This window comes from Populus trichocarpa, chromosome 18 (assembly GCF_000002775.5).
Source record: "Populus trichocarpa isolate Nisqually-1 chromosome 18, P.trichocarpa_v4.1, whole genome shotgun sequence".
Taxonomy (NCBI): domain Eukaryota; kingdom Viridiplantae; phylum Streptophyta; class Magnoliopsida; order Malpighiales; family Salicaceae; genus Populus; species Populus trichocarpa.
The window spans coordinates 16,090,520-16,113,898 of NC_037302.2; the positions used below are offsets into that span (position 1 = coordinate 16,090,520).

The following is a 23,379-nucleotide window of genomic DNA, read 5'->3' on the forward strand; positions in this document are numbered from 1 at the left end:
TTTACTAAAGAAAAAATAACAATAAAAAGAATGAGTATCAAATCTAAAAAAAAATGAAGAAGGGTGAAGTTAAAAAACTATCTCAAATAAAAATAAATAATCAAAATAATATAAATCAAATTTGATAGACTAAAAAATTAAAGGAGGATCAAATTGAAAAAAGCTCAATTTTAGAAATAAATTTAAATAAACCAAATAGGAAAAAAAAAAAAAGAGGAACCAAAAATCCAAAGAAAAAAAATGTGAAGGGCTGAATTGCAAATCTAAGGGTTAGACGTAGATTTTTTGGAGGAGAGAAAAATAAATAAAAAAATTATCAGCGCCGAATTAAAAATATGTTGATCACACGTGTTACCTAGAAACAAAAAGAATGTCAAGATGACACCTAGGAAGGAAGAGAATGTGAAAATGAATAGAATGAGGCGAAAGGACAAGATCACAAGAAGACTTTAGGAGCACCATCTTCCGGTCAGTCACCATCACGTGTAATTGATAAATAGAGAGACATGCCATCTGCTACGAGACAGACCGAGCAACAAACAGATTAGTCTCTTGGTAATAAGAAGAGTATCATCACGGCATTTCCAGGTCAAGTGGCCATAAATGATGAAAGAGGATTCTTCAACTGCATAATAAAATAGAGAATGAGCTCTTAAACAAGGCAATACAAGCCCTTCTTTGCAGCCATTTTTGGTCCTCCTTTCGTGTGCTTAAACATGTTGCAGAAACCTTAAACAATCTCTCTTGCTATTTGCAAATTGTAATGCATGTGGTTACCCACCTCCACTTCCAACCTAAAACATGGACTGACAACAAGATAACCCCGTGACAGATGAAGGAACAAATGCTAAATGTATTAAACATACAACAGCACAAAAGGAGGGCAATTATTCAAAGGAATTGTATTGACGGAAATTGTTGAATTTTCTTTCTTTTTTATTGAACTCTTCTTATCACTATTTTGCCTCCATAATGGTAACATTACAAACCTTCCAATAGCCAAATGCTCTCTGGAAAATCAGTAGAAAGAGAACCTACCCAGGATTAAATTCAAATTGGGCATCAACTACATAGTATACAAAATCTACTCCTCCTACTTTACGCTGCCATCCCACGACTTTCACCACCTCACCAATCACCATTGTCTTCCCCGTTCAAAATAACCCAGACAAAAAAAAACACCTTGACCACATTAACTTCCCTCAATTGTCCGTAAAGATCGAAAAACAAAAACCAGCTTGTTAGTTTTGTCGTCAGGCTACTCAGATACCCAATATACCACCCCACATGTCAGTGAGCAAAGAATCTATAAAATCTTTAAGAGGGGTTTGTTCCGCAGGGACCAGCAATCCAGCGATTCTGGCAGCTACAACTAACAGCTCCTATCTGTCAACTTAACTGTGGTCATCTTCCCAACAGGCTTAATCCTGGTATTTGTGGCTGCCCTCTTTCGACTTTAAAGCAGGAGACAAGTTATGGTTGTTGGAATCTTCGGCTTTTGAAACCTCAATGTTTGAATCATTAGCAAGTTCCGCAGAAGTATTGCAATTAATAGCCGGTAAAACCTCCATACCAGGTCTTAAACTAACAACCTCTTCTCTGGCAGCCAGTTCTTTATTAACATCATCCAACTGGAGAGATTGCACAAAACTATCAGATATTTGATTTATGGTATCATCAGCAAGCAAACCTGGACCATCTACTTTCAAACTAGGTTGTTGTATGGCCTTCCTTTCCTTCAAAGCTCTCTCACATTGATCATAAAATCCAAAATCATCGATGATAGATGTAGGTGCATCATAATCCTTGAAAATTTTCAACATCTCAATACCCTGTTCTAGTTTCACCTGAGTATTTCAGCAAAAAGGGAGAGAGAAATGAAAAAACCCATTAGGCCAAAAGAACTAATCAACAAAAGGAGTTGAAGCCAAAAGAAAATTGGCAAAAAAGATGCTTGACCAGAAAACATTCATCTTGATTGAATGGTATATGCAAATAAGGCTAAACACAGATTCAAAAGGGATAACGAGATTAGCAAAAGCTTAGATGATGTCTGATTCACGAGAAATATGTCAGCAGCTGGAAGTAGATATAAATTAGGACCAGCAAGAATGTAATGAAGTTATAAACACCAAAAATTATCCTTTTAGATCATAAGCAACTAGGCACAACACTCTAGCATTTCCTATTCAAAGAAATAGTACACACAGCCCAGGACAATTCAACACCAAAAAAGAAAATTGATTGCTGTGCTTTTTGGATCACCAGACCACTCCACTCAGCATAAAAAATCATTTTGCAACCTAAGTAATTGTCCTATGTTTCATTACAGAAATAACGAATCAAGAGAATGATCCCTACATTCTAGACACTGAGTCCAAAATAAAATAATATCAATAATAATAAAAGAGGAGAAATGTTGATAATTTTTTTTATAGCTTTACCTCTTGTGAATCTCGACTATGAGTAACAGGCTTGTGATCATTGTTTTCAAGTAGTATGTGCCGGAAACGACTGTTGGGAACATCTTTGATAATATGCCACTGGACTGGGAACTGGCCGTTCCATCTATCTTGCTGCCAATAATCAGCATCCTTCTCAAAATCTACAGGTCCAACCATTTCCGCTACTCCACAGAACTGTCCACTTGCATTGACCTGCACAAAGAGAGAAACAAATCCAAGACCATTAATAAACCAAAAATAAAAATTCTATTTCAGAGCAAGAGACAATTTAAAATAACACACAAGTACGCAGGTTTCAGAAACAACTTGCTCACTAAAATGATTCTGATGTACTTCAAAATGTAAAAGATAACAAGATGCAGCAGGAATCTCCAAAAAGACTCTTTCAGAATCCAGTCTACAAGTTAGAAACCATCCAACATGAACCCATAGACCATGATCACCAAAATTTAGAATTTAACCCAATATAAGATACAGAAGAAGGAGAACTTTACAAGGAATAAGGAATAGCTAGAAGCAAGTCTAAGCATGATGGAAGTGATTCAGTTGAATAGAAAAAAAGATGCAGGAAATAAACAGCTTCAAATAATACAAGCACAAGACGTCAGCATGAGACCTTCAGCATGTTGACTAGTTCCATATAAATATTTACATATATAGGTCTGTATTCAAGAAACAACTAGCACTTCCTTTAAACTGACTAGCACATCACAGCATAAAAATCAGCAATCACCTGCTTATTCAACTGACTTCTACTGCCAAACAATAAAAGAAAAGACATTGTCAACAAAGGTCTGTGGCCTTCTGCTGGCTTCTAAAACAAATACAAACTCAATCCAAAAGTAAAATCCCAAACATAAAAACAGCAGAATTAATGCCCAGATCAAAGAGGATGCCCTTTACTATCCATAGATAGCTCGGTCCAAGCTAACATATTCAACCATTTATTACAATTGAATAAACTCTAAAAGCATTAGCTTCAACCAGGTTACCAGTAATCACATTGCCCCTAACATTGATGATAATGGAAAACAAAGCATTAAAATGATGTCAAGTTACATTGACATACCGAAAACAAGAGAAAGACTGGACAGTTTCCTTCCTTTTCCTTTGCTTCACGATACGCAGCATCAATTTTTTTGTTCCCATGCGGCGTGCTTGCCCAAATACTATATTTAATACTTTTATGAACATTATCCTCACTGAAAGACTTGATTATGAAGAACTTGGCATTCTTGTAATCAGTGACAAAAACTGGCCGGTTATATAAATCAAGCTGAACCCCAGAGCTAGCAGAATTGCCTTCGCTTTTACCATAGGAGGAAAGCTGTTCAGTGGTGTGCTTGCCCTTAAGCTTTGAAGCCCTTGGTCCTCGATTACGGTCAAAACCAAGCAGATCATTAGAAGAATAAATTGAACCCTGATCTCTCTCTCTTCTCCTACCCTTATCAAATCCAACTTGTGTCCGGTCATTAGCCCCTGCATAAGAAATTGAACCACCGCCAAAACCAGTGCTCTGATAAGAGCCACCATGCGAGTAATGTCCAACAGAGGAAGTTGATGTATATCCATATCCATGCAATGGTCTTTGCTGATAACCCTGGAACCATTTTAAAAAAAATTACAAGCTCGTTATCAAACACCAAAGGGTCAGCCAAGAAGCTGCTAGTTAAGAACAAGGACAAGCATGCAAGAAGACTCACTAGAACTAATCTTAACCCCTTGCTCTAAGCAGGTAACTTAACAACTTCTAGTAATCATGATGCGTCAAGATCTCGAACAAAATTTACTTCAAAACTCTAAATAAAAGTTAAGGGGTTTTTTTGGGTTTAGAAACTTGGGCATCAATTCTGAAGAAACTAAATGGCAGTAGTGACAAGCAAGGAAAACAAGCAGATGAGGTGAATACGAAAAAGAACTCAAAACTTTAGGAAATCCTAGATTTTGCAATAGCTGGGACAGGATAAAACAAACCTGTGCAGCATGGTGCTCATATGGCCCAAGTATGCCCATTGGTTGAGGATAAGCAGATGCAGATGTTAAAGAACCAGAGCCAGGAGCCCCAGGCATATTCCCCCCACCAAATGACCCATACTGTACCATGTAACCTGACCCTGGTCCAAAAAAGGAGTTCTCACCATTGCTTTCCGATGATGTTAGCTCTGATGAGCCTAGAGGACCTGACGATGGCATATTTGGATTGTAAAATGGTGAAAATGGAATCTGCTGTGGGGAGTATAGCTGGCCATCCAGTACTATAGGAGTTAGAGGTGTAGCAACTGGAGAATATTGGCCGTATCCCATATCAGGATTAAAGCCATATCCAGAATGAAACGTAAGAGATTGATTATCATTGTAGATAACCTGCTCACATCCATGACACAAGAGGAAGAAAAAAAAACAGAATTATTCATTCAAAACAACGGAAACAGAATTCTACAAAAATCCGAAATTGAAAGGAAACGTTCTCACCGATGATAAATGCAATCCATCGGCCGCATTAAGATGATGATGTGGAGAATACCCATCCCAAACACCAGTGCCATGGCCATAACCTAAATAAGCAAAAACCACTCGCAACACTCTAATCAATATTCTGACAAATACAGCTCATTCTTAACCATGAACAATACAACGGGGAAGGCAGCTAACTAACCGGCATAAGGTGGTGGCATTGCCTGGTCATGCGAGGAATAATCATAAACATTGAACTGCGGCGACGGCGGCGGAACAATGCTAAGATCCGGAGGAGGAGGTGCAGTCAAAGAAGATTGGGGGCGTTTTATAATGGCTGATTCCGCAGAAGGAGGATTGGCTGAAACAATCCTCTCATCATCCGCCGAGAGCGACTGATAAATAAATTACTCATAGATAAGGTATAAGAAAATAAATCCCGGTAATTATTAATTAAATAAATAAAAAAACTACCTGGTCCATGGTAGAATTATGGCGATTAGTAAGTGTTTCTCCTGCAACAAGAGATTATTAACAAACTCGGCTATTTTCAAAAAAAGAAAAAAAGAAAAAAAAAAGCATGAAATAAGTAAAGAGAGGGAGATAGGTACCAGGTGAGGGTGAAAGACGATGTTGATTCTCGTCCATGGATTTTGAATTTCAATTTGAGAGAGAGAGAGAGAGAGAGAGAGAGGAGATCTGGGGATGGATGAATTTTGTAGTAATGAAAAAGGACGAAATTAATATAGGAATAATTAATTAGGAGTTGATTTGGATTTGGAATTAAAATATTTTTGAGTTTGAGAGGGAAAGGGAAACCACCGTATAAGGAAGAGGAAGGAGGGTTTAGGGTTTTTTATTCATATATGACTAAGGAGCGCTCTATCTTCCCGTCCGCCGTGGCGGTGGCGGTGGCGGAATACGCTCACCTGCAAACAAGGCGAGGAAACACAATAGCTGGACCAAATACTGTATTGTATGGGTGGGGATACCACTCTTTTCAATTTCTTAATCGAAAATTAAATTTCTTAAAAATATATGTTGTGTTGGTCCCGGCGGGGCTCGAACCCGCGACCTTCGGCTCATAAGACCAACGCTCTAACCAACTGAGCTACGGGACCGTTCAGTTACAGCAGAGTGAATTATAAAATATGTTCCAGGTCCTGCTTCCTAAAATGATAATGACAATACTAATCCTTAGAACAATTTTTTTGTTGCGGTCAGAAAATTAAGGTTACAAATGATGTAAAATCACTGCCGTATCTTTGAAGAAAACTGCAGTGATCTTCTAAGACACGCTAGTTTGACTTGATGAATAAGCATACCATTGTATTGTTAGGACTTATTAAGATCTTATAACAATGGAGTTTGAATATCAATCCGACCAAATCAAGATGCATGCCACTCCAACTTCATAAACTGGATGTTGCCATTGCCACTCATTTGAATCCAGAGGGAGTGCTCAAGAGGTGGTTGTCTTCCATCCGTGCGTTTTCTGCTGAAGAAACTGGCCTGTCCAATTTTGGAGTTGAGCCAGCATTTATCATTTCCCGGGTCGACATCATTGTTTGGCTTACAAGCATAAGCTGAATGCTGATCAAGAGAGGTGGATCCATGCATGATCATTCAAGCCACCTGGTTTACAGAAGAGAGAGCACTCGTCCTCCCAGCATCTGGACAAAGAACAACTTTATTTAGGCATGCTCGAAACTAGTGGAACATTATGATCTTTATATCTTATTTATGGTGATTAATGTTTCCGGTTCTTCAAATGCTGGAATTCCCAATGGCTGTGAAAAGCGTGAATACTCCTTCAGTGTGTGTGTATTGTTGGTGGTTATAATTATGCTACATACTGGTATGATTTTAATCTCTGATGATACTGATGCTGATGCTGAAGCTGAAGCTGATGCTGATGATGCTTATGACGAGGCCAATTCTGAGCTGTAGGGTCTGGATCCTCTTCAGTTAGAGCTTGCCCACCTAGATGACCAGCAGTATGCTAGCTTGTAGGCTGTGCAGACTGATCACTAGTCTTTTGTATCGTCATGTTTTAATTGGATTCTTGATTGAATATCGCCTACTGTTTTAGATCATCACTGGAAAAACAAGTTTGATTTGACATCTCCAGCTCTTGAAGCTTAAAAGGGTTATTTCTTTAAGAACTATTGGAATATGTTTCAATTTTGCACCTATCATGTTACATTGATAATTGGGAGAACTTGTCTTGGCTAGAATATTTTTCGAAATCATTGCTGTACAACTCTTACTCGACTATGGCAATTTTGCAATCTGAACTTGTTGCATCGTGCTTGTAACCTGGGAACGCTGCTCCTTGTAGATGTGGAAATGATGAATAGCTTGTCAAAGACTGATTTTATTACCAGCAAAGCAGCCTTGTTAAAACATAACTAAGTTTAGTTGAGGAGAAATGGAAATCTAACAGGGAATTAATGTTGTCATCATCAAGCAAAGACAAAAAATCCCCCAAACCATTCATTTTGCAGTCTGACAAAGTTACAAATGTCATGCCAATGATACTGTCCAGATAGAGAGAGGTAATAGCAAGGTTTTAGCCACATTGCAGTCCAAATGGTGTTATGAGATGGTGTTTTTAGTCAAGAAAATACGGTGCAGCAGCAACTTTATTCTGGACTTCCTTTTAAACTGCACTCTGGCAAACATTAGTTTGAACTGCAATTCTGGCAATTCTGGCAGACTTCAAATGGTTGAAAGTTGATGCTTTTGAAACCATCCAAATGTTCGATTTTGAAAAATTGCCAGATGAAAGCAAACCTGGAAATCAGAAGAAATTACTTGACTAATTGAGCATGCCAAAGTTAAGGTCTTCCAATCAAAAGGAGTTTAATCAATCAACACGTATCAACAAAAGGAGTTTAATCAATCAACACGTATCAACAAAAGGAGTTTAATCAATCAACACGTATCAACAAAAGGAGTTTAATCAATCAAACATAAACTCTTTGGGACCAATGCAAGTTGAGTTGGAAAGCTATCCTCCAGTTGTTCTAGGTGTCTGTGCAAGAAAGAATGACAAGGAAACCATGATACTCAGATGTAGCCCTTTTTGGTAGAATAAGCCATTCAATAATTGACACCTTACTCCAAGTAAAAACAGAAAACTTGTCCAGGAAAAAAGTCCAGAAAAACTAGATAGAAGGTCCTCGATATTAACTGTATAGAATTGAACAAATGCGTGGATATCCATTCCAGAAAGCAACAATAACAATGAAAGTCATACACCATACCATCACACTATGAAAGAAGGATGATTGAACATCAGACCCAAAAGAAGAAGAAAGGAGATGCACAAAAAAAGTGCAAAACAATTAACTGTAGAACATCAACCAAACATGTGGATATCCATTCCAGAAAGTCAGATCGCAATGAAAGTCAAACACCATACCATGACACTATGAAAGAAGGATGATTGAACATCAGGTCCAAAAAAAAGATACCCAAAAAATGTGCAAAATGATGATGAACATACCGACCTTAACGAGCAGTTATTTCAAAAAGGAAGAGCTGAATCATTTCCAATAATTAGCTGAATTGATTGGAATAAAAGCAGCCGGTAGCATAGGGTGCTTTGAGCAGCTGAAACTCTTGCAACTGGACGTTTCCATTGTCATGTAAATCCAAAGAATGCACCCGAGACTCAAGGGATGCTTGTTCCATCCGTGCATTTTCTGATGAAGCAACTGGACAATTTTGGAGTTCAGCATTTATCATTGGCTGTGTCATGCTTGTTTGGTTTGCAAGCATCAGTTGATCCAGAGAGGTGGATCCATGCTCATTCGAGCCCCAAGAAGTGGTTGACAGAAGAGAGAGAGCACGCCGAAGATCTGGTGCTACCTCAATGTTAGAAGTTAATGCAGACCCCTCGAAACCTGTTAAAAATAAAAAACAAACAAATGTACACACCATATTGTTGTTTGATTTTGTGTAAGAAAAGGCACCAAAAAAGGGGAGTCAACTTTGGAATGTGTGAATGTTAAGAAAGTGAGCAACAACGGAAAACAAACATAAAATTCATGTTATGCCCAACCAATCTTTTCCAACAATCTTACTATTTATGAGTGAAACAAACCTTGACTAAAGACCTGGGGTGTACTTCTCTCAAAAGAGATAATTTTATCCGAGTCTGTTGGTATTGTTGAAGCTGCATCTGGCACTTCATTGCAGGGATAGCTAAGCTGCCTATGGATGCCCCCTGCTTTTGCAGGCCTAATAAAAAAATCTCCGGCGTGAGTGACTTTAAAGCCGCACTCGCTTTGCCAAGTTGAATTTCCTGCCAGGAAAGGCACCCTATTCAATACAACATTCATCTGCTGTCTACCATCTGTAAGGGTACAAGAAATGGCAGCAAACCAGGCTATGATCAGGAAGAATTATAATGTAGAAGAAAATACTTTCTACTAGCAGTTATAGAGACTGAGATATAATAATCGCCTATCATACATTGTTCACTAGGGTTCCAGATAAATAGCTATTTGATTAAAGATTTTTTTAAAAAAAATAGAGTCAGCCAGAAGGGAAGTAAGGAGCTAACCAACATTGAATCAGTCATAATAACAAGCAAAGCATCAGATGCAGATAGGGATTCTTATAAGGATTTATAATGGAACACATGACAGCTAAAACCTTTGAAATTGAAATGACAACCATAAAATGATGATGGTGATGATGATGGCCTTGCTGAATTGAACCGGATTGCCTCAGGTTGTGGCCTCCGTCGCCTTGCATTGTGATCAGAGAGACGTCTACGACAGCTTCGCTTCTTGTCATCAAACTCTGATAATTCATGGAACCTAAACAAAAATTTATTTTACAACTTAAATGCAGCATCAACACACTTATTTAGCAGTAGATAATAACATTAGAAAGTAAAACCAAATGCAACAAAGCTAAACCCTGGAAAATAAAAACAACTAATTACTAGAATTCCCCAGAAATCAAGGTTCGAAGTACCGACCTGCTGCACTGTTGGCAAAATCGGCGTTCCATGCCAGCAACAATAACCTTTGGGCTTTTGGAATGTTTTTCACAGATTCTATGCCTGCGATGGTAATCTTTAGCTGACTTGAGATCAAGGTTGCATCCTTCCACTTGGCAACGTGGAGACTGTGTACTTGGATATGATGCCCTAGATCTCTTTGTTGTAGCAGTACAGGAAGTGGAAACAATAGATGAAGACGATGATTTGGCAGTGCTGGTAGTACAAATGTCTTCAAAGTACATCCGTTTACCAAGCTTCAAGCCAATTACTGGTTCACCAGAGCTAGCAGAAGCACCCAGAGATGGAATATTCTCAGTACTTTCTACCCTAGTCAAGTCCTTTCTAATGATAACTCCAGGAAAACCATCTGCAGTGCTATAAGTCTTGATCCCCCCCTTCAATGAAGAGTCGACAGAGGGTGAAACTGAGCTCTTGGATGAAGAGCAATGCCACAAATCAGAGCTTGATAAACCACCACCAGACGAATAAGTTATTGCTTTATCAATTGCTCCATCTCCCTCTGTCTCATGGTATGCCAATGGTACTTGTTTTGGAATGTCACTAGCCTTGGCACTTAACCCTGCTATGTTCTCCCAGTTCCCCTCAGATGCAGTGGAGTTCCAGTCCATCACAGAAATTGACCTTACAAAACAGATTTAGGTTCTCTTCTTCCCATACAATACATATACAATCACCCTAGCACAATCACTTCTGCATGCATAAATTCAGTGTTTCAGAATCATAACTGGAGAAAGCTTCAGTGATAAACATGTAAAACATGCTGAATGAGCAGGAAACAGAGAAAGCTTAAGTGATGTGAAACATGTAAAACGTGTGGAAAGCGCAGGAAACAGTCATACCTTGCTAGTTACAGTGAGGGTTTAGCCCAATGCACTACTAAGACCTAAAATGAGAAATTAAATTACACACAAGTTGAACAAAATGAAAATTACCCTGTAATTAAAGGAAATGTGAAGGTATGAGAGATGTGCAAGCAATTGATATATTTCTCAATTATTGAGATTCAGCATCTAGACTTAGGTTATGGGTTACCTTCAAGTCAAATTGCAGGGTGTTTCTTGGATCCTCTGTTTAAGCAAATATCGTGTTAGGAAGGCAGTAAAAATTCGCGGTTCCCTTTGAGAAAAAAGATCAGGACCTTCACGACCCAGTTTATAAGAGGCTTGCAGAAGCTAGACAGAAAAAAGGAGGAAGCAGCCAAAGAAGAACAGTTGGCTTCACATAAGAAGGTCGCTTTCAGCCCATCATTCTATTTAGATTCTTAAACTCCCTTCCCAAGAAACAAACAAGAGAAATCTAATCTGTCGAGTCATTCAAGTGGACCTTTCCCTTTCCCATCTTGGACAAGAAAATAATGCTCAGCACATTTAACCTGAGCAATGCTGCCACCAGGTTGCTAACAAAGTCACCATAGAAGCTCTAAGCTCCACCAGGTCACCCCCAAGTTACAAAACAGAATCCTAATAACCAGACATAGTGAAAAGTTTAAACCAAATCAGTAGAAATTGTGCCATTTTCATAGCATCTGAACTATTATGCAAGTTTTCTTAGTAGCTCATATCAATAAGAGCAGACCATGCAAAAGTTTAACTGAATAAAGTGAAAAGAAGCATTTATCTGAACTTTACAGCAATCACAACTATTACAAGTATGAGCCATCTGCTTGATAGGTTCCCAAATAAGCAGTCACTTTACATAAAATATAACCTTTTTGTTATTGTAAAATAGATTCACCGAAAGAGAAAGATGATCAGCTGCTATCTAACTCTATATGATTACTGGTAAATTGATAATTCAACCCTGCAGCAGTTTACTGCCCTAAATAATTACTACCCTTAGCAGCAGCTGAAAGCATTCAAGTCAAAATTGTCCATTCATTGCCACCAAGGCCTCATGAATGAAGTTGACAAATAATGTCAATTCAATTTTCAAACAATAGAATGCAGCAGTATTAACTGTCTTTCTCCAATTAGCTTGACAGATAGGTTTCCCAAAGATTCACATGTTCCTGACAATTTCTCAATGCACACAAGTCTGATTGAAAAGTAACTATTTCATTAAAAAAAAATTGAGACCATAACACGTTGCTGCATAATGGACCACTTCTTAGAAAACAAGAGAACATGTAGCTCCTCATATCAAGTTTTCACTTCCAAAATAAGCTATCAATTTCTTCTTCTTTTTTAACAAATCAAAAGGCACTTGTGTAACCATTATTCTATTAGCAATGAAGAAGATAACCATGATGATGATTCTTCAGCAAAACCATGAAGCTCTTACAAAGAAAAAGAAAACATACACCAATCAATCAGAAGTCTATGCCCACATGATAGTTTTTTTTTTCAATGGTGATGTATAATTCTCTTAACAGTCAAATTCAATATTCACAGGTTCAGAAATAATTCAAAAACTTAGGTTTTCTAAATGAATCAACATTTATTGCACCAACAATACATGTCATTGAAGGACAAAACAACAATAAACCACGCAAGTAACTAACAAATCATAAATTTTGGCATCCTAGTTGTATTTGTTATCTTTCTCAAGTCAGCAATTGTTTCCAAACTACCCTCATCTGCTTATACACCTCAAGGGAGCAAACATAGAAAGATTTACAAAATCTTTCCTTTTTGTTTAATTGTAAATCCTAAATAATTTCCATAAGTCCCATTTTATCACTTAGCCTCATCCCACACAAGAAGCCAGCCACATCATCACATGCACTCACAGCTACATACATACACACATACATACATACATAAATACACACACATACACATACATCCATACATGCATTGACTCATCCTTATCCTTATAGTCAACCATTCATCAATACACCTAAAAAAGAAAAAGTCATTTCTTTAACATCCTTCCTTGGAAACTGAGCTCTTGGATTTACTTTAAGCAAAACCAAAACCACACACATTTCATTCACCTAAAAATCTACAACCCTAAACATAACAGACAAATATTTCAAATTTATAAACAGAACCCATTTTCTCTCTCACAAAACCCATGTCAGAAACACACACAAAAAAAAAAAAAAAACACTTTAGAGAGAGAGAGCTTTAGTTATTATAGAGAGAGAAATTTGATAAAGTTGCAGACTTTACAGGTAAAACTGAGAGAGTGAGAGCTGATGCAGCTTGACAGAAAGGGGGGGGCATGTGAGCTGAGTTGAACCGAGTCAGGAGGCCGTGTTGTCTCAGTGAGTGAGTTATGTACTAAAAGTGGAAAGAGAGAGAGGGAGAGGGAAGGGAGAAAAAGCAGTAAAGCCATAGATTTGTTACTATTTATAGTCTTTTTTTATTTTTTTATGTTTTATTTGTGTATATAATAATTAAAGTCACTTATAGAGGCATTTACTTTGCGTCCTTCGTGACGTTAGCCTCGCCACGTATTCAAATTCTTAGTTTGGCCTCAGAGTTTAGGTTTATTACGGGTAATGCCACTGTCAGGGAACATTTGTTTTTTTGGGGGGTTGGACAGTGATACCTCTTTCCATTTGGGTTGGTGGGATGCGACAGCAAGAAAAGTCCAAGCTACTTTTTAATACTAAAAATGCCCTTATTTATCTTTCTGAATTACAATATGGTCCCTCATTCTTGGACTTTTCCAACATCCACGAAAACCATTCAAAGAATTGGGAAGGAAAAAAAAAGAAGTCAACAAAGACTTGTTTTTTGTTTTGTTTTTGAAACCGTAACCTCAAGAAAGAAAGAACACAATGACAAACACGTAAGAGAATAAAACTTGGGGGTCATCTTTCGCCAGGAAAGTGGATGCTGAATTCATCTGGTTTGATCATGTGCTTGTTGGTGTCATCCGAGACATTGTAATTTAAGACGCACATTTATAGTGGGGGACCTTGAGTTGTTGTTGAGTTGCCTTGCCATGGACCATCCATTTCTGGTCCCTGCTGCTACAGAGCTCAACTAGTTCCTATCTTAGCTCGAAGCGTGACAGCCTGCCATGCAACTTTGTAGCAGCAGGAAACATGAAAAGCTAGAAGAAGCATTGCTGCTATTTGTCAGCTGGGGTCCGAGCCCTTACCCTCCTCCATTAACCCTCGAGAGTATGAACCATCAAAGTATCCAGACGGACAGAGATGTGTGAATCCGTACGCAGGATGTGATCTGGGAGGAGCATAAATGATGTCCCGTGCTGGTGATAAACCAGGAGGGGATATGCCAAATCAGTAAGCCTTGTTCAAACATCAGGAATAACTAGTGAACATGTATCATTTATGCATATATACAAAGGAAATCGATCCATTGGAGCAGATCAAACGAATGAAGACATGCAGATTGTCATTGAATCACATGAAAATCATGTCAACAGAAGGTATTTGAACAAAGAACAAACTCCTTCCGCAGAGAATAAAGGTCTAGCCTGGGAGTTCATTGTCTCCATGTACTTAGTGTTAGCAAAAAGAGTAAATTTAAAAAAAAAATTAGGAATTTTAAGGATCTCGTTAGATAAATCTAAAGTTGTTTAGGGTTTATATTAAAGATCAGATATTTTTTTTTGCTTTAAATGATTGCTTCAAGGCCTGGTTATTGCAAACCACAAACCGTTCAATTTTCCGGCCTCTAACGGTAATTCACACGAACCACCACCAGTGAGAAATCTCGTAAATTCTTTTAGAAGAGAGTAATTGTTATACTTTTGAGTGCCAGTTCTTTTCTTTGTGTTTAGATGTTTATGTACTGAACTGTTGTACTATCTTCAAACATTAAAAAAATAAAGGCATAACATTTTATTTACAGGGAAACCTAAAAACCTTATAAAAGACAAATATTTATTTTAGGATAATTTTAGAAATTTATTAAATCAAATCCCTACATGATTTTTTCTAAGTCTAGAATTGTAATCCCCTATATTAATTACATCATCAATTTTTAAAATTTATTTACAATTACATCACATTTAATTAATCATCTCATTTTAATTTCTGACCAATAGTTCTTACATGTGTGACCCATTAAGTTTCCTAATAAATTGATCCAAATATAAATCATAATTCTAAATAAAATAAGATTAAATAAATTAAACAATTTAATTTATTATCAATTCAATAATTGATTGATTTATATTTAAAGATCAAATATAATGTTTAACAATCTGTCATGATTCCTCGAATATTAGAAAAATTATAAGTAGTTTGACTTAACTTTTCAAAAACTAATTTCTTAGTATAATTATTATTCATTCATCATAAATGTTTCGATTTAGACATTATAACATGAAGTATGTCTGTTGTGTTAAATTATTTTTTATTCTTTGAATGAAATTTGAATCTCATTCCACATTGGTTAATGATTTTACAATCAATACTATTTAAGAGTATATAGAACATTTTCTCTAATTCATCTAGGAGTGATGAATTATCTCTTAATAATTCAAATACATTCATATAGTTTATATTATACCCAATATATGTCAGGTTGTTACCCTTGATTAGGATAACATGTGATCGGGATCAAAACATAACACTCACTCCCTATATAAGATAATTTAATGGTTTTAAGTTTAAGCATCATTTATACAACTATCAAATGATCTTTTCCATAAACATTAGTGATCTCTCTATACGAAATTCTTTTGCAAGTCAGTTAAGTATATATATCATCTGACAAGTACCTGCATTTTAGTTTCAGGTATCCGTCATACTTTAATTTATAAAAGCAACTGCTTCCTTTCATAAAAGAATGAACATCATATGTATTGGTCTTAACATTTCTAATTAATGTCCAATTTTTAATAGAATATTGACCATAAACATTTTGAAACAACTTTGATGTAATATAGATCTCATAATTATAACAATTTTATAGTTTTTTATGCAGAACATTTTTATTCTACGGACTTTGTTTTTATTTTAAATTCATTCATCAAATATTAGATTCATTAATTAAATATAAATATATATTAAAAAAAATTATTAATAATAAATATGTTTTATACGAGTAAAATCAGTAATACTGTATGAGGGACTATATGCCACAAAAATCGGGGAGGTAGGAAAAAATGTAAGCATTCATGGATCAGACCAAAAAATTTCGGCTAGTGACGCTTCATTTCGCGGAATATGTTTGCCACCTTCGGGGATAATCTTGGTAGGTATTTGAACAACTGTAACACAAACACCATAAGCAATCAACAAAATCATCAGATTTCTCGAATAAAATCGTGAGCCTATGAACAAGCAATGGGCAGTGCAAGACTCCAACTTACTTTCCAACTCTTTCAATGAGAAGTAAACAGAGGTCAAGTTGTCAAATAGTTAATAGAGGTTATAAAATCTATCTAATCTTAATCTTAAAATGGCTGATAGCCTTCGGCAATCTCTCCAGTTTATCACCATGGACACAGTATCATCCCATGGAAATTTGCTTTTCCTTTCCATATGTAACACCTTTCCCGACCATTTGTCTTATAAAGTCATAGCTAAGCACAGGGAAGGGCAGTAGCAGCTGGGTGATGAACTAACACAGCCACCTCATTCATTTAAATTTCAAGTAAACTCTAATCACTTCATTTGCTGATATTCCTATGAGGAAATTAATGATGTTTGGAAGGTAATCAGTTCCAGTTTAACTACAGACAGACAGTGGATGTTTTTCGGAATTAAGGTTTTTATTGGAATTCATTCGATGAAACACTTATTTGAGTCAAAATAACATACCCAAAGCTTCACACATGCATCAATGACAACAGGTACCAAGCAGATAAAAATGGTGATAGCAGACTGGTCAACTTCAAGTCCATAGTGCTCGAAGATTACCTCCAGCAAGGTCTGCCAACCAGATTCAGAGTGATACCTACAGTATTCAATTTCATAAGGGATAATGTTCATTATACAAACAAGCGTGTAAGTGAAAATTATTAGGAGAATAGTGAGCATTTTTTTTAATAACGCATCCTGCAAGAAATATTATCGTGTCAGCTTGCTCACTTGTGTGTGTGTGTGTGTGTGTGTGTGTGAGAGAGAGAGAGAGAGAGAGAGGCAAAGATTATATGGAATTCAAATATCTTCAATAAACTGCAACTAGTGCATCATGGACATATATTGTTTGAAAAGAAAGAAAAAATTCCAAATTTAAAAGCAAAATCAAGTCGGATAGGGAGGAGGAAGTGAAGTTACAGACTTCCACATTCACTATAGTGGCTGACACCAAGTTATTTTACATTTGTTCTCACTTGCATGAATTCGATCAGGGCCAACTTCTGAACTAGCATATAAAATAAAATGTCTTTGGCAAACACGTGCTAATGAGAATAATTTTGTGAAGAGCAGAAAATATTACCCCAAAAAAATATCTGTGATAAGTATGATTAGAAATGCCTTCCCAGTATCTGAAACATTGTTTAGTATTTTATAACCTGTAAATTTCAGCAAAGCTACCTGCAAAAGTATAAAAATAAGAAGGAAAAAAAAATTGTAACAAACATGACACAAGAGTATGATAGAACTAAGCATTTCCAAACATAGTTTAAGCAGAACAACCATTGAGGGCATATAACTACAATAAGGCAAAAACCATTCAGCAAGTCTCTATGCACTAACTCCAGAACTGCTCTATAACAATTTAGATGAGTAAATACCTCTGAAAGGTACATAAGTGGTTCGTTGTTTTCTTTAAAAAGATAAATGATTCTCACAGATATGAAAACAGACAAGGTGAAAATTGATAGAAGCATGAAAAAAATTGCAACTTTAGAATAAGGTGACATGCCACTTATTGTTTCCACATAATTGCAGTTTTTGATGGATAGATGATGGCAATTATGATGACAGTGATGGAGGCCTCACAGTGATGTGAAACATATCAATTCCACACATAAAAGGCATTATGCATAGAGAACGACTGATAACTACTCACTTTACTCTGATTGAAGTACAAAAGAACGAATATTGAGACCCCAAAGACCATATCTGACCATATGTTGGCAAATGATCTACGGTTTTCTAACCTCCACTCATCTCGTAACTCTAACCTGTTTAAGCAACCAACCAGAAGTTGAAAAGAACAGAATTCACATCAAGATGTTTACATTTGTAATCAAAGAGCACAAGGAAAGCTTTCCAAGGTATGTATTTATAGGGAATTAATCAATGTGATTTAATGTTTTGAAAATAATCCTAGAATTAAAGTCTAAGAATACCATTTGAATGAATCTTCTACTCATAAAATGCATTGAGACGCAATTCACTAGAGGAATCAGATTGATAACAAACATGAGCTGGCAAAGCAAGCACAAAAACATGTTATTCTTACGCTTTATGCCTTAGCTCCCTCCATTCCTCCTCATCAGAGAGAGGTGGAGATTTACCAATCTCTACCTCAAGCTTCAATCTTGCTTTTTCCAATTTTATTTCCTTAATCATCTCAAGCTTTTGATTTTTTCTCACATCAAGCATCTGTGCTGCAAGTGGTACAGTCTTGACATATCTGTTCATGACATGGATTAATAAACTTAATTAGGAAGACAGAGTTTTAAGTGCACCATAAGCATTGTTTTAAACATATCAGGTGAAGAAGAGAGCAACATAGAAAATCAAATATTTCTTGTTGTTAAGATTAGGAGAAGTCGCTTAAGAAACCATTTTGACCTAACTGTTACCTGTCTAAGAAGGGCATGAGAACATAGTCATGAACTGCAAAGTCCAAGGCCCAGGGTATGATTATCAATACTGCCAAAAATTTGGCCTGCAACAAGATGAATATGGCTATGGTATTGAGTACAAGCATGCCAGATTGATAAGCAAATTTTCAAAATTAACCAGAGCATACAGAAAATCCATCTTCACAACATGCAAGGTAACTTGACATGAAGCAGTCAAGTTCAACAAAGATCAAAACATGAAATGTCCACTTTGAACAGTTTTGATAACCATACACTTCAATCATATCCAATTAAATATCCATCAAGTCAATGATACTCTATTTAGTTTTATTACATGAAACTTAATCCTAAAAGTATAGATACTTTTATCATCCTATATATTGATGTGCCATATAGGGATAGGATTGCCCATCCCTTTTCATACGGATGTCCTTTATTTTGCATCACTATAGCATAGGGTGCTGCAAAATTCTGTCCCATCCGATTCAGTCTACGCAATACACAAGTTAGTGTTGTCCCTAAACAACAATGTTAAAGTTAGTGGTAGCATCAACTTCATGAGATTAGCGCCACAAATTTTGACATGGTCACATAGACAACAAATTCTCGATTGGCACTATGAGTATGTAATGAATAGAAATGGAAACCCTTTAAACAATCTACCCCGACATAGGAAATGATGGCATAAGGCAGTGCTCTGAAACAAAGTGCAATGAAGTGAAACTCACTTACCGAGTTCAATGAGGCATACCGGAACACGCGGTCTTCATAAAGCAAATCCTCCTCTTCCCTACCAAAAACCAAATCTCTAACAGACTCGACAAATCCTTTCTCACGTACAAGGTCAGTAGGATCCGACCGCACATCCTCCACTGAGCCCCCATTTCCAATTCCACCATTTCCATCATACTCTTTACTCCACCATGAACCATTACTATCATCATCATGACCATTATCACCATAATCCACAATCCAGTCCTCCCACTTCCTACTCTCCTCGTTCAACATATCTTCTTGTGCTTCTCTCAAGTCAACAATTGCCTCAGCTCTCCTCTTCCATGCCTCAAATTTCTCTTCCTCAGACAACTCCTCATCACTCGAATTCTCAGACAATTCAGCCTCGGCATCAAGCATATCATCATCCTTTAATCCAAGCCAATTCCCTTCTTCGTCAATAAAAAACCTTTGCCACCAACCTCTCTTTCTCTTAGAATGATTTTCGCCTTTCTTCTTTGCATTTGCAACGACCCCACAAAATCCCCGGCTCTTATTACCGAATTGGAGTAGCAATCTGTATGATTTGGTTAATGAATTCCTGTTCCTAGGTGGGTTTTGGCTTTGGTTAGTGTTAAAGCTAAGGTTGTTGCATAAGACCATTGAAGTGGTCATCAAGAACCCAACATTTTTAATCTTCTCAACCAAAGACAAAAAACTGCTACTCCAGATTGCTGTAATCATGAAACCATCAAACTTCTTCTTATCAGACAAAAAACAAGACAATTCCTTGAAAATTCAATATCTTGACTACTAAGTTGACCGTGAAAAAAAATAAGCTCAGAAATTCATACCCTGAGCTGAAGAACACAAAAAAAAAAAGGAGAAGAAACAAGAAAAGAAGTGGACTTTACAACAAAAGAAGGGGTTTTTGTAATTGTGATGAAATAAAAGCTAACCTCAGCTTAAAGGCTAGAGAGGGAAAGCAAAAGCAAAGCCAAGAGGATGACGGTTTTTTAGCTTTCACTCTCAGTACTGGATAATAATAATAATAAAAAAAAAAGAATTAAGAATTCCATTTAAATTGCTAATTACTGTGTTAACCTTATAGATTCGTGAAAGATAATAGGAAGAAAAATGGTGAATCTTCAATGTAGCCCCTAACGTGTTACCTCATTATCAATTGATTGCCAAAACTTTTGCTTTTATAAAAATAAAATAAAAAGTAATCAACATTGAATAATATTCTTTTAATAGTAGCTCATCGTTCATCCAATTTGGAAGGGAGGGTTTGGAAAGTCCTACTAATGATATCAGGGGTGATTATTTTCAGTTCGATTCAGTTTTTATCCAAAAAAATAATCAAATCGAATTTAAAAAAAAAAACTGAAACCGGTTCAAACCGACTGGTTTCGGTTCGATTTTTTAGGACAAAAACCGATTCAAACCGGTTTGGCTCGGTTTTTTTCCGGTATGGCTCGTTTTTTTTTGGTTGGGTTCGGTTCGGTTTTAGACTTATAAAACCGAACCAAACCGGTCGGTTTTTCAAAATTTTAATCGATTTTTTTTCATGGTTTGGTTTTTTCAGTTTTTTTTTGTTTTCTTGATTTTTCGATTTTTTTCTCACCCTTAACTGACATATTCATTAACTACTTTCATTCAAAATATTAAACAATCCCTGTATTTTTTCTAAAAAATCATTTTAGCATTAAACCAAAGCTACATTTGTTTTTTCACTTGCTTATACAAAAGAAAAGATTACTATATTTTGACATGAAATTGTTCTTTAAAATTTATCTTTGTTTACTCTAGCATTTTGATGGCAATGCCTACCAAATACATGTTTACCGGACAAAATCTTACTATTGTTACTAAAAAATGGATGAATCTTGGAGGGGTGATTTTATCTGATATAAATTATACTTGATGTAAAATTAGTACTTGTTAGGGACTTAATTGATAAAATCAAAAGTTTTTGGTTGGAAAACTTATCAAGTATTTCAAAATTGGACAAAATCTTGCTATTGCTACTAAAAAAAATAGATGGAGCTTGGAGGGGTGATGCTGATAAACTTGAGGTAAAATCGATACACATTAGGGACTCAATTGATAAAACCATAATATATGAAGCTTGATTGATAGTAGGATAATACACATTACTTTAGGGACTAAATAGAGATTTCTCTAAGAGAATAAGGGCGAAAACGTCATTTTCGTTTTAGTACCTGAAGTGCAACAGTGCAGAGAGAGAAAATAAAATAGAATTAGTGAGGATTTAGGGTTTAAGGATTTTTTATTGGAGAGAGTGAGGGGGGGAGAGGAAGAGGATGAAGTCGGTGGTGGGAATGGTGGTGTCGAACAAGATGCAGAAGTCGGTGGTGGTGGCGGTGGACAGGCTGTTCCACCACAAGCTCTACAATCGATACGTCAAGCGGACCTCCAAGTTCATGGCTCACGACGAAAACGACCTCTGCAACATCGGCGATCGAGTCAGTACTCTCTAACTCTCTTTCTTACTTTTCTTTGCTTAATATTTTGAATCATTGATTGATTATTCAATTAATAATTTTATTAAACGAAAAAAATTGGTTCTTGATAAATAAAATGAAAAGAAAAAAAACGAAACTTTGATAATTAATCAGTGGTGATTTCGGAATTTGTGGAAATGCTTGGATTTTCAGGTTAGATTGGATCCGTCGAGGCCGTTAAGTAAACGGAAGCATTGGGTTGTTGCTGAAATTCTCAAGAAAGCAAGGATATATGTGCCTCCATCAGCAGGGGATAGCGGTGCTCCGAATACTGCTGGGATGAAAGCGTCGGCTTCTTCGACCTCCTAAGTAAAGGTTTGTGTGCACAATTCAATCTGCATTCCATGTTATGTTTCTGCAAAAAACCAAAAGTGAAGTTGACTGAGTGAAGGTTTCATGTTCTTGGATTAATTTGCATGTTTATCGTATTGTGAGAATGCCTGCATGTTTAAGACTTCGATCACAGGTTGCTTAGCTGGGGTTTAACATAATGTTATCCTGGTATTGTTGCAATTCTTTTTTTTGTGGTGGAGATACTTATCTGATCGATTCTTTCTTTATTTAAACCTTAATGGATTCAGGGATGGCTTTGGGGAACAAAATTGTGAAGGCATGATCAATGTGATAACAACTTTGTGTTGTAATTAACATCTTGTCTTTATTCTTATCTTGTTCTTTTGTTATTATTATTGTTTCCTTTCTTTTTTCTTTCTTTGTAGTGGTTTCAGAGTTTGCAAACATGGTAACGCTACAGAAGAGAATGATGTCGTGTCTTTGGTAGTATTGTGTTTTGGTAGGGACTAGTTTAGTATGGAGAAAACATGTGACGTCTACACTAGTGTTTAATGCTCTCTTAAATAACTTCCAAGTAGTGATGCTTGGAAATTTAGAAATACAGTTTGCCATGTAAATGTACTGGAATATTGTTTTGAATAGTTTTATGTTAGCATAGTGTGAGAATTCCAGCACACAAAGGAAAATTGATATTAACCCAAATGGAGTCCTCCTGGTGTACAAGCCTGATGTTTCCATTATTCTCCATGGCAGGTGAAAGTTTGCTCAAGGCATCTAAAAGAGTAAGGTGTCTTGGATTGGGATTAGCAAACTACAACATTTTGCTTAGAATAAGGCTGATAGCTGAAATTAAAGTTTGTTGTTTGTGTTTGTTCAATTTTTGTATGTGTTTTAGAAAGATGAACCTTTGGTTACTGAAACATAACTAGAGGAGGGATTTATGTCCTGTTTTGTGTTTTATTTCATCCAGACATATTTGATAAATCATACCTTCTATCATTAACAAAAATCCCATATTTGTGAGCTAGATCTTGTCTGTCTATTGAATGATAATCTTTTTACTCGGGAGAAAGTTGTCTGTTCCCTTTCCTTAATAGCAAGGTTTTAAGTTGTTTATTTAAGAATGTCCACGTGACGACTGCATTACATTCGTGTCTTGCCAATCTCTGTTCTTTGCAAATGGAAACCTGGGTCTATGGCAAGCTGACAACATGACAGTATCTCTGCTGCCACGTGAAGTTTGTAACATCAA

The 23,379-nt window shown here is 36.4% G+C and overlaps 4 protein-coding genes and 1 non-coding gene across 18 annotated transcripts; 1 reads left to right on the plus strand and 4 right to left on the minus strand.

Moving 5' to 3' along the window:
• Nucleotides 1-887: 887 nt before the first annotated feature.
• Nucleotides 888-5,909, minus strand: LOC18107886 (YTH domain-containing protein ECT1). 2 transcript variants are annotated; one of them, XM_052449153.1, is made up of 8 exons: nt 5,531-5,909; nt 5,394-5,434; nt 5,122-5,314; nt 4,938-5,020; nt 4,440-4,829; nt 3,535-4,056; nt 2,445-2,657; nt 888-1,847 (listed from the first exon to the last, which is right to left on the minus strand). In XM_052449153.1, exons 1-8 carry the CDS (start codon nt 5,565-5,567, stop codon nt 1,422-1,424), a joined length of 1,905 nt encoding a protein of 634 aa, XP_052305113.1. In that variant the 5' UTR covers nt 5,568-5,909; the 3' UTR covers nt 888-1,421. The 2 variants fall into 2 exon arrangements, with proteins under 2 accessions (XP_052305113.1, XP_024446346.1); XM_024590578.2 differs by having other exon boundaries at nt 3,535-4,065; nt 5,531-5,907.
• A 57-nt stretch (nt 5,910-5,966) lies between these two features.
• On the minus strand, nt 5,967-6,040 carry TRNAI-UAU (transfer RNA isoleucine (anticodon UAU)). Its single transcript has one exon. It is a non-coding gene; the product is annotated as a tRNA-Ile (tRNA).
• Nucleotides 6,041-7,269: 1,229 nt separating this feature from the next.
• Nucleotides 7,270-13,251, minus strand: LOC18107887 (squamosa promoter-binding-like protein 12). 9 transcript variants are annotated; one of them, XR_002979043.2, is made up of 8 exons: nt 13,074-13,251; nt 10,993-11,420; nt 10,800-10,843; nt 9,916-10,650; nt 9,585-9,751; nt 9,031-9,282; nt 8,431-8,830; nt 7,270-7,715 (listed from the first exon to the last, which is right to left on the minus strand). XR_002979043.2 is itself a non-coding variant. In XM_006372193.3 (8 exons), exons 4-7 carry the CDS (start codon nt 10,566-10,568, stop codon nt 8,484-8,486), a joined length of 1,419 nt encoding a protein of 472 aa, XP_006372255.1. In that variant the 5' UTR covers nt 10,569-10,650; nt 10,800-10,843; nt 10,993-11,420; nt 13,074-13,251; the 3' UTR covers nt 7,270-7,715; nt 8,435-8,483. The 9 variants fall into 9 exon arrangements, 8 of the variants coding, with proteins under 8 accessions (XP_006372255.1, XP_024446072.1, XP_024446070.1 ...); XM_006372193.3 differs by having other exon boundaries at nt 8,435-8,830; XM_024590304.2 differs by having other exon boundaries at nt 8,435-8,830; nt 9,031-9,231; nt 9,606-9,751; nt 13,074-13,250.
• A 2,599-nt stretch (nt 13,252-15,850) lies between these two features.
• LOC18107888 (chloroplast envelope membrane protein) lies at nt 15,851-20,342 on the minus strand. 3 transcript variants are annotated; one of them, XM_024589827.2, is made up of 7 exons: nt 19,324-20,342; nt 18,589-18,674; nt 18,243-18,416; nt 17,847-17,961; nt 17,271-17,368; nt 16,748-16,784; nt 15,851-16,095 (listed from the first exon to the last, which is right to left on the minus strand). In XM_024589827.2, the coding sequence occupies exons 1-7, from the start codon at nt 20,047-20,049 to the stop codon at nt 16,027-16,029; spliced, it is 1,305 nt and encodes a 434-aa protein (XP_024445595.1). In that variant the 5' UTR covers nt 20,050-20,342; the 3' UTR covers nt 15,851-16,026. The 3 variants fall into 3 exon arrangements, with proteins under 3 accessions (XP_024445595.1, XP_006372256.2, XP_052304773.1); XM_006372194.3 differs by having other exon boundaries at nt 16,649-16,784; nt 19,324-20,340; XM_052448813.1 differs by lacking the exon at nt 18,589-18,674 and having other exon boundaries at nt 16,649-16,784; nt 19,343-20,341.
• A 1,223-nt stretch (nt 20,343-21,565) lies between these two features.
• LOC18107889 (uncharacterized) lies at nt 21,566-23,154 on the plus strand. Of its 3 annotated transcripts, XM_024589954.2 has the most exons (4): nt 21,566-21,794; nt 21,987-22,148; nt 22,415-22,454; nt 22,553-22,829. In XM_024589954.2, the coding sequence occupies exons 1-2, from the start codon at nt 21,633-21,635 to the stop codon at nt 22,140-22,142; spliced, it is 318 nt and encodes a 105-aa protein (XP_024445722.1). In that variant the 5' UTR covers nt 21,566-21,632; the 3' UTR covers nt 22,143-22,148; nt 22,415-22,454; nt 22,553-22,829. The 3 variants fall into 3 exon arrangements, with proteins under 3 accessions (XP_024445722.1, XP_006372257.1, XP_024445721.1); XM_006372195.3 differs by lacking the exon at nt 22,415-22,454 and having other exon boundaries at nt 21,567-21,794; nt 22,553-23,154; XM_024589953.2 differs by lacking the exons at nt 22,415-22,454; nt 22,553-22,829 and adding an exon at nt 22,881-23,154 and having other exon boundaries at nt 21,567-21,794.
• The last annotated feature ends 225 nt before the right edge of the window (nt 23,155-23,379 follow it).

Excerpts from the sequence above, each read along its gene's own strand:
- LOC18107889 (XM_024589954.2), top strand. The coding sequence starts at position 21,633 with ATGAAGTCGGTGGTGGGAATGGTGGTGTCGAACAAGATGCAGAAGTCG. Across the intron at positions 21,795-21,986 it reads TCTGCAACATCGGCGATCGA|GTTAGATTGGATCCGTCGAG; the intron begins GTCAGTACTCTC and ends TTGGATTTTCAG.
- LOC18107887 (XM_024590301.2), bottom strand. The coding sequence starts at position 10,568 with ATGGACTGGAACTCCACTGCATCTGAGGGGAACTGGGAGAACATAGCA. Across the intron at positions 9,752-9,915 it reads TTTTGCCAACAGTGCAGCAG|GTTCCATGAATTATCAGAGT; the intron begins GTCGGTACTTCG and ends ATTTTTGTTTAG. Across the intron at positions 8,831-9,030 it reads ACCCCAGGTCTTTAGTCAAG|GTTTCGAGGGGTCTGCATTA; the intron begins GTTTGTTTCACT and ends TATTTTTAACAG.
- LOC18107888 (XM_006372194.3), bottom strand. The coding sequence starts at position 20,049 with ATGATTACAGCAATCTGGAGTAGCAGTTTTTTGTCTTTGGTTGAGAAG. Across the intron at positions 18,417-18,588 it reads CTCATGCCCTTCTTAGACAG|ATATGTCAAGACTGTACCAC; the intron begins GTAACAGTTAGG and ends TGTCATGAACAG. Across the intron at positions 16,785-17,270 it reads ATCACAGATATTTTTTTGGG|GTATCACTCTGAATCTGGTT; the intron begins GTAATATTTTCT and ends TGAATACTGTAG.
- LOC18107886 (XM_024590578.2), bottom strand. The coding sequence starts at position 5,567 with ATGGACGAGAATCAACATCGTCTTTCACCCTCACCTG. Across the intron at positions 4,830-4,937 it reads ATGGATTGCATTTATCATCG|GTTATCTACAATGATAATCA; the intron begins GTGAGAACGTTT and ends GGATGTGAGCAG. Across the intron at positions 2,658-3,534 it reads CAGTCTTTCTCTTGTTTTCG|GTCAATGCAAGTGGACAGTT; the intron begins GTATGTCAATGT and ends CTCTTTGTGCAG.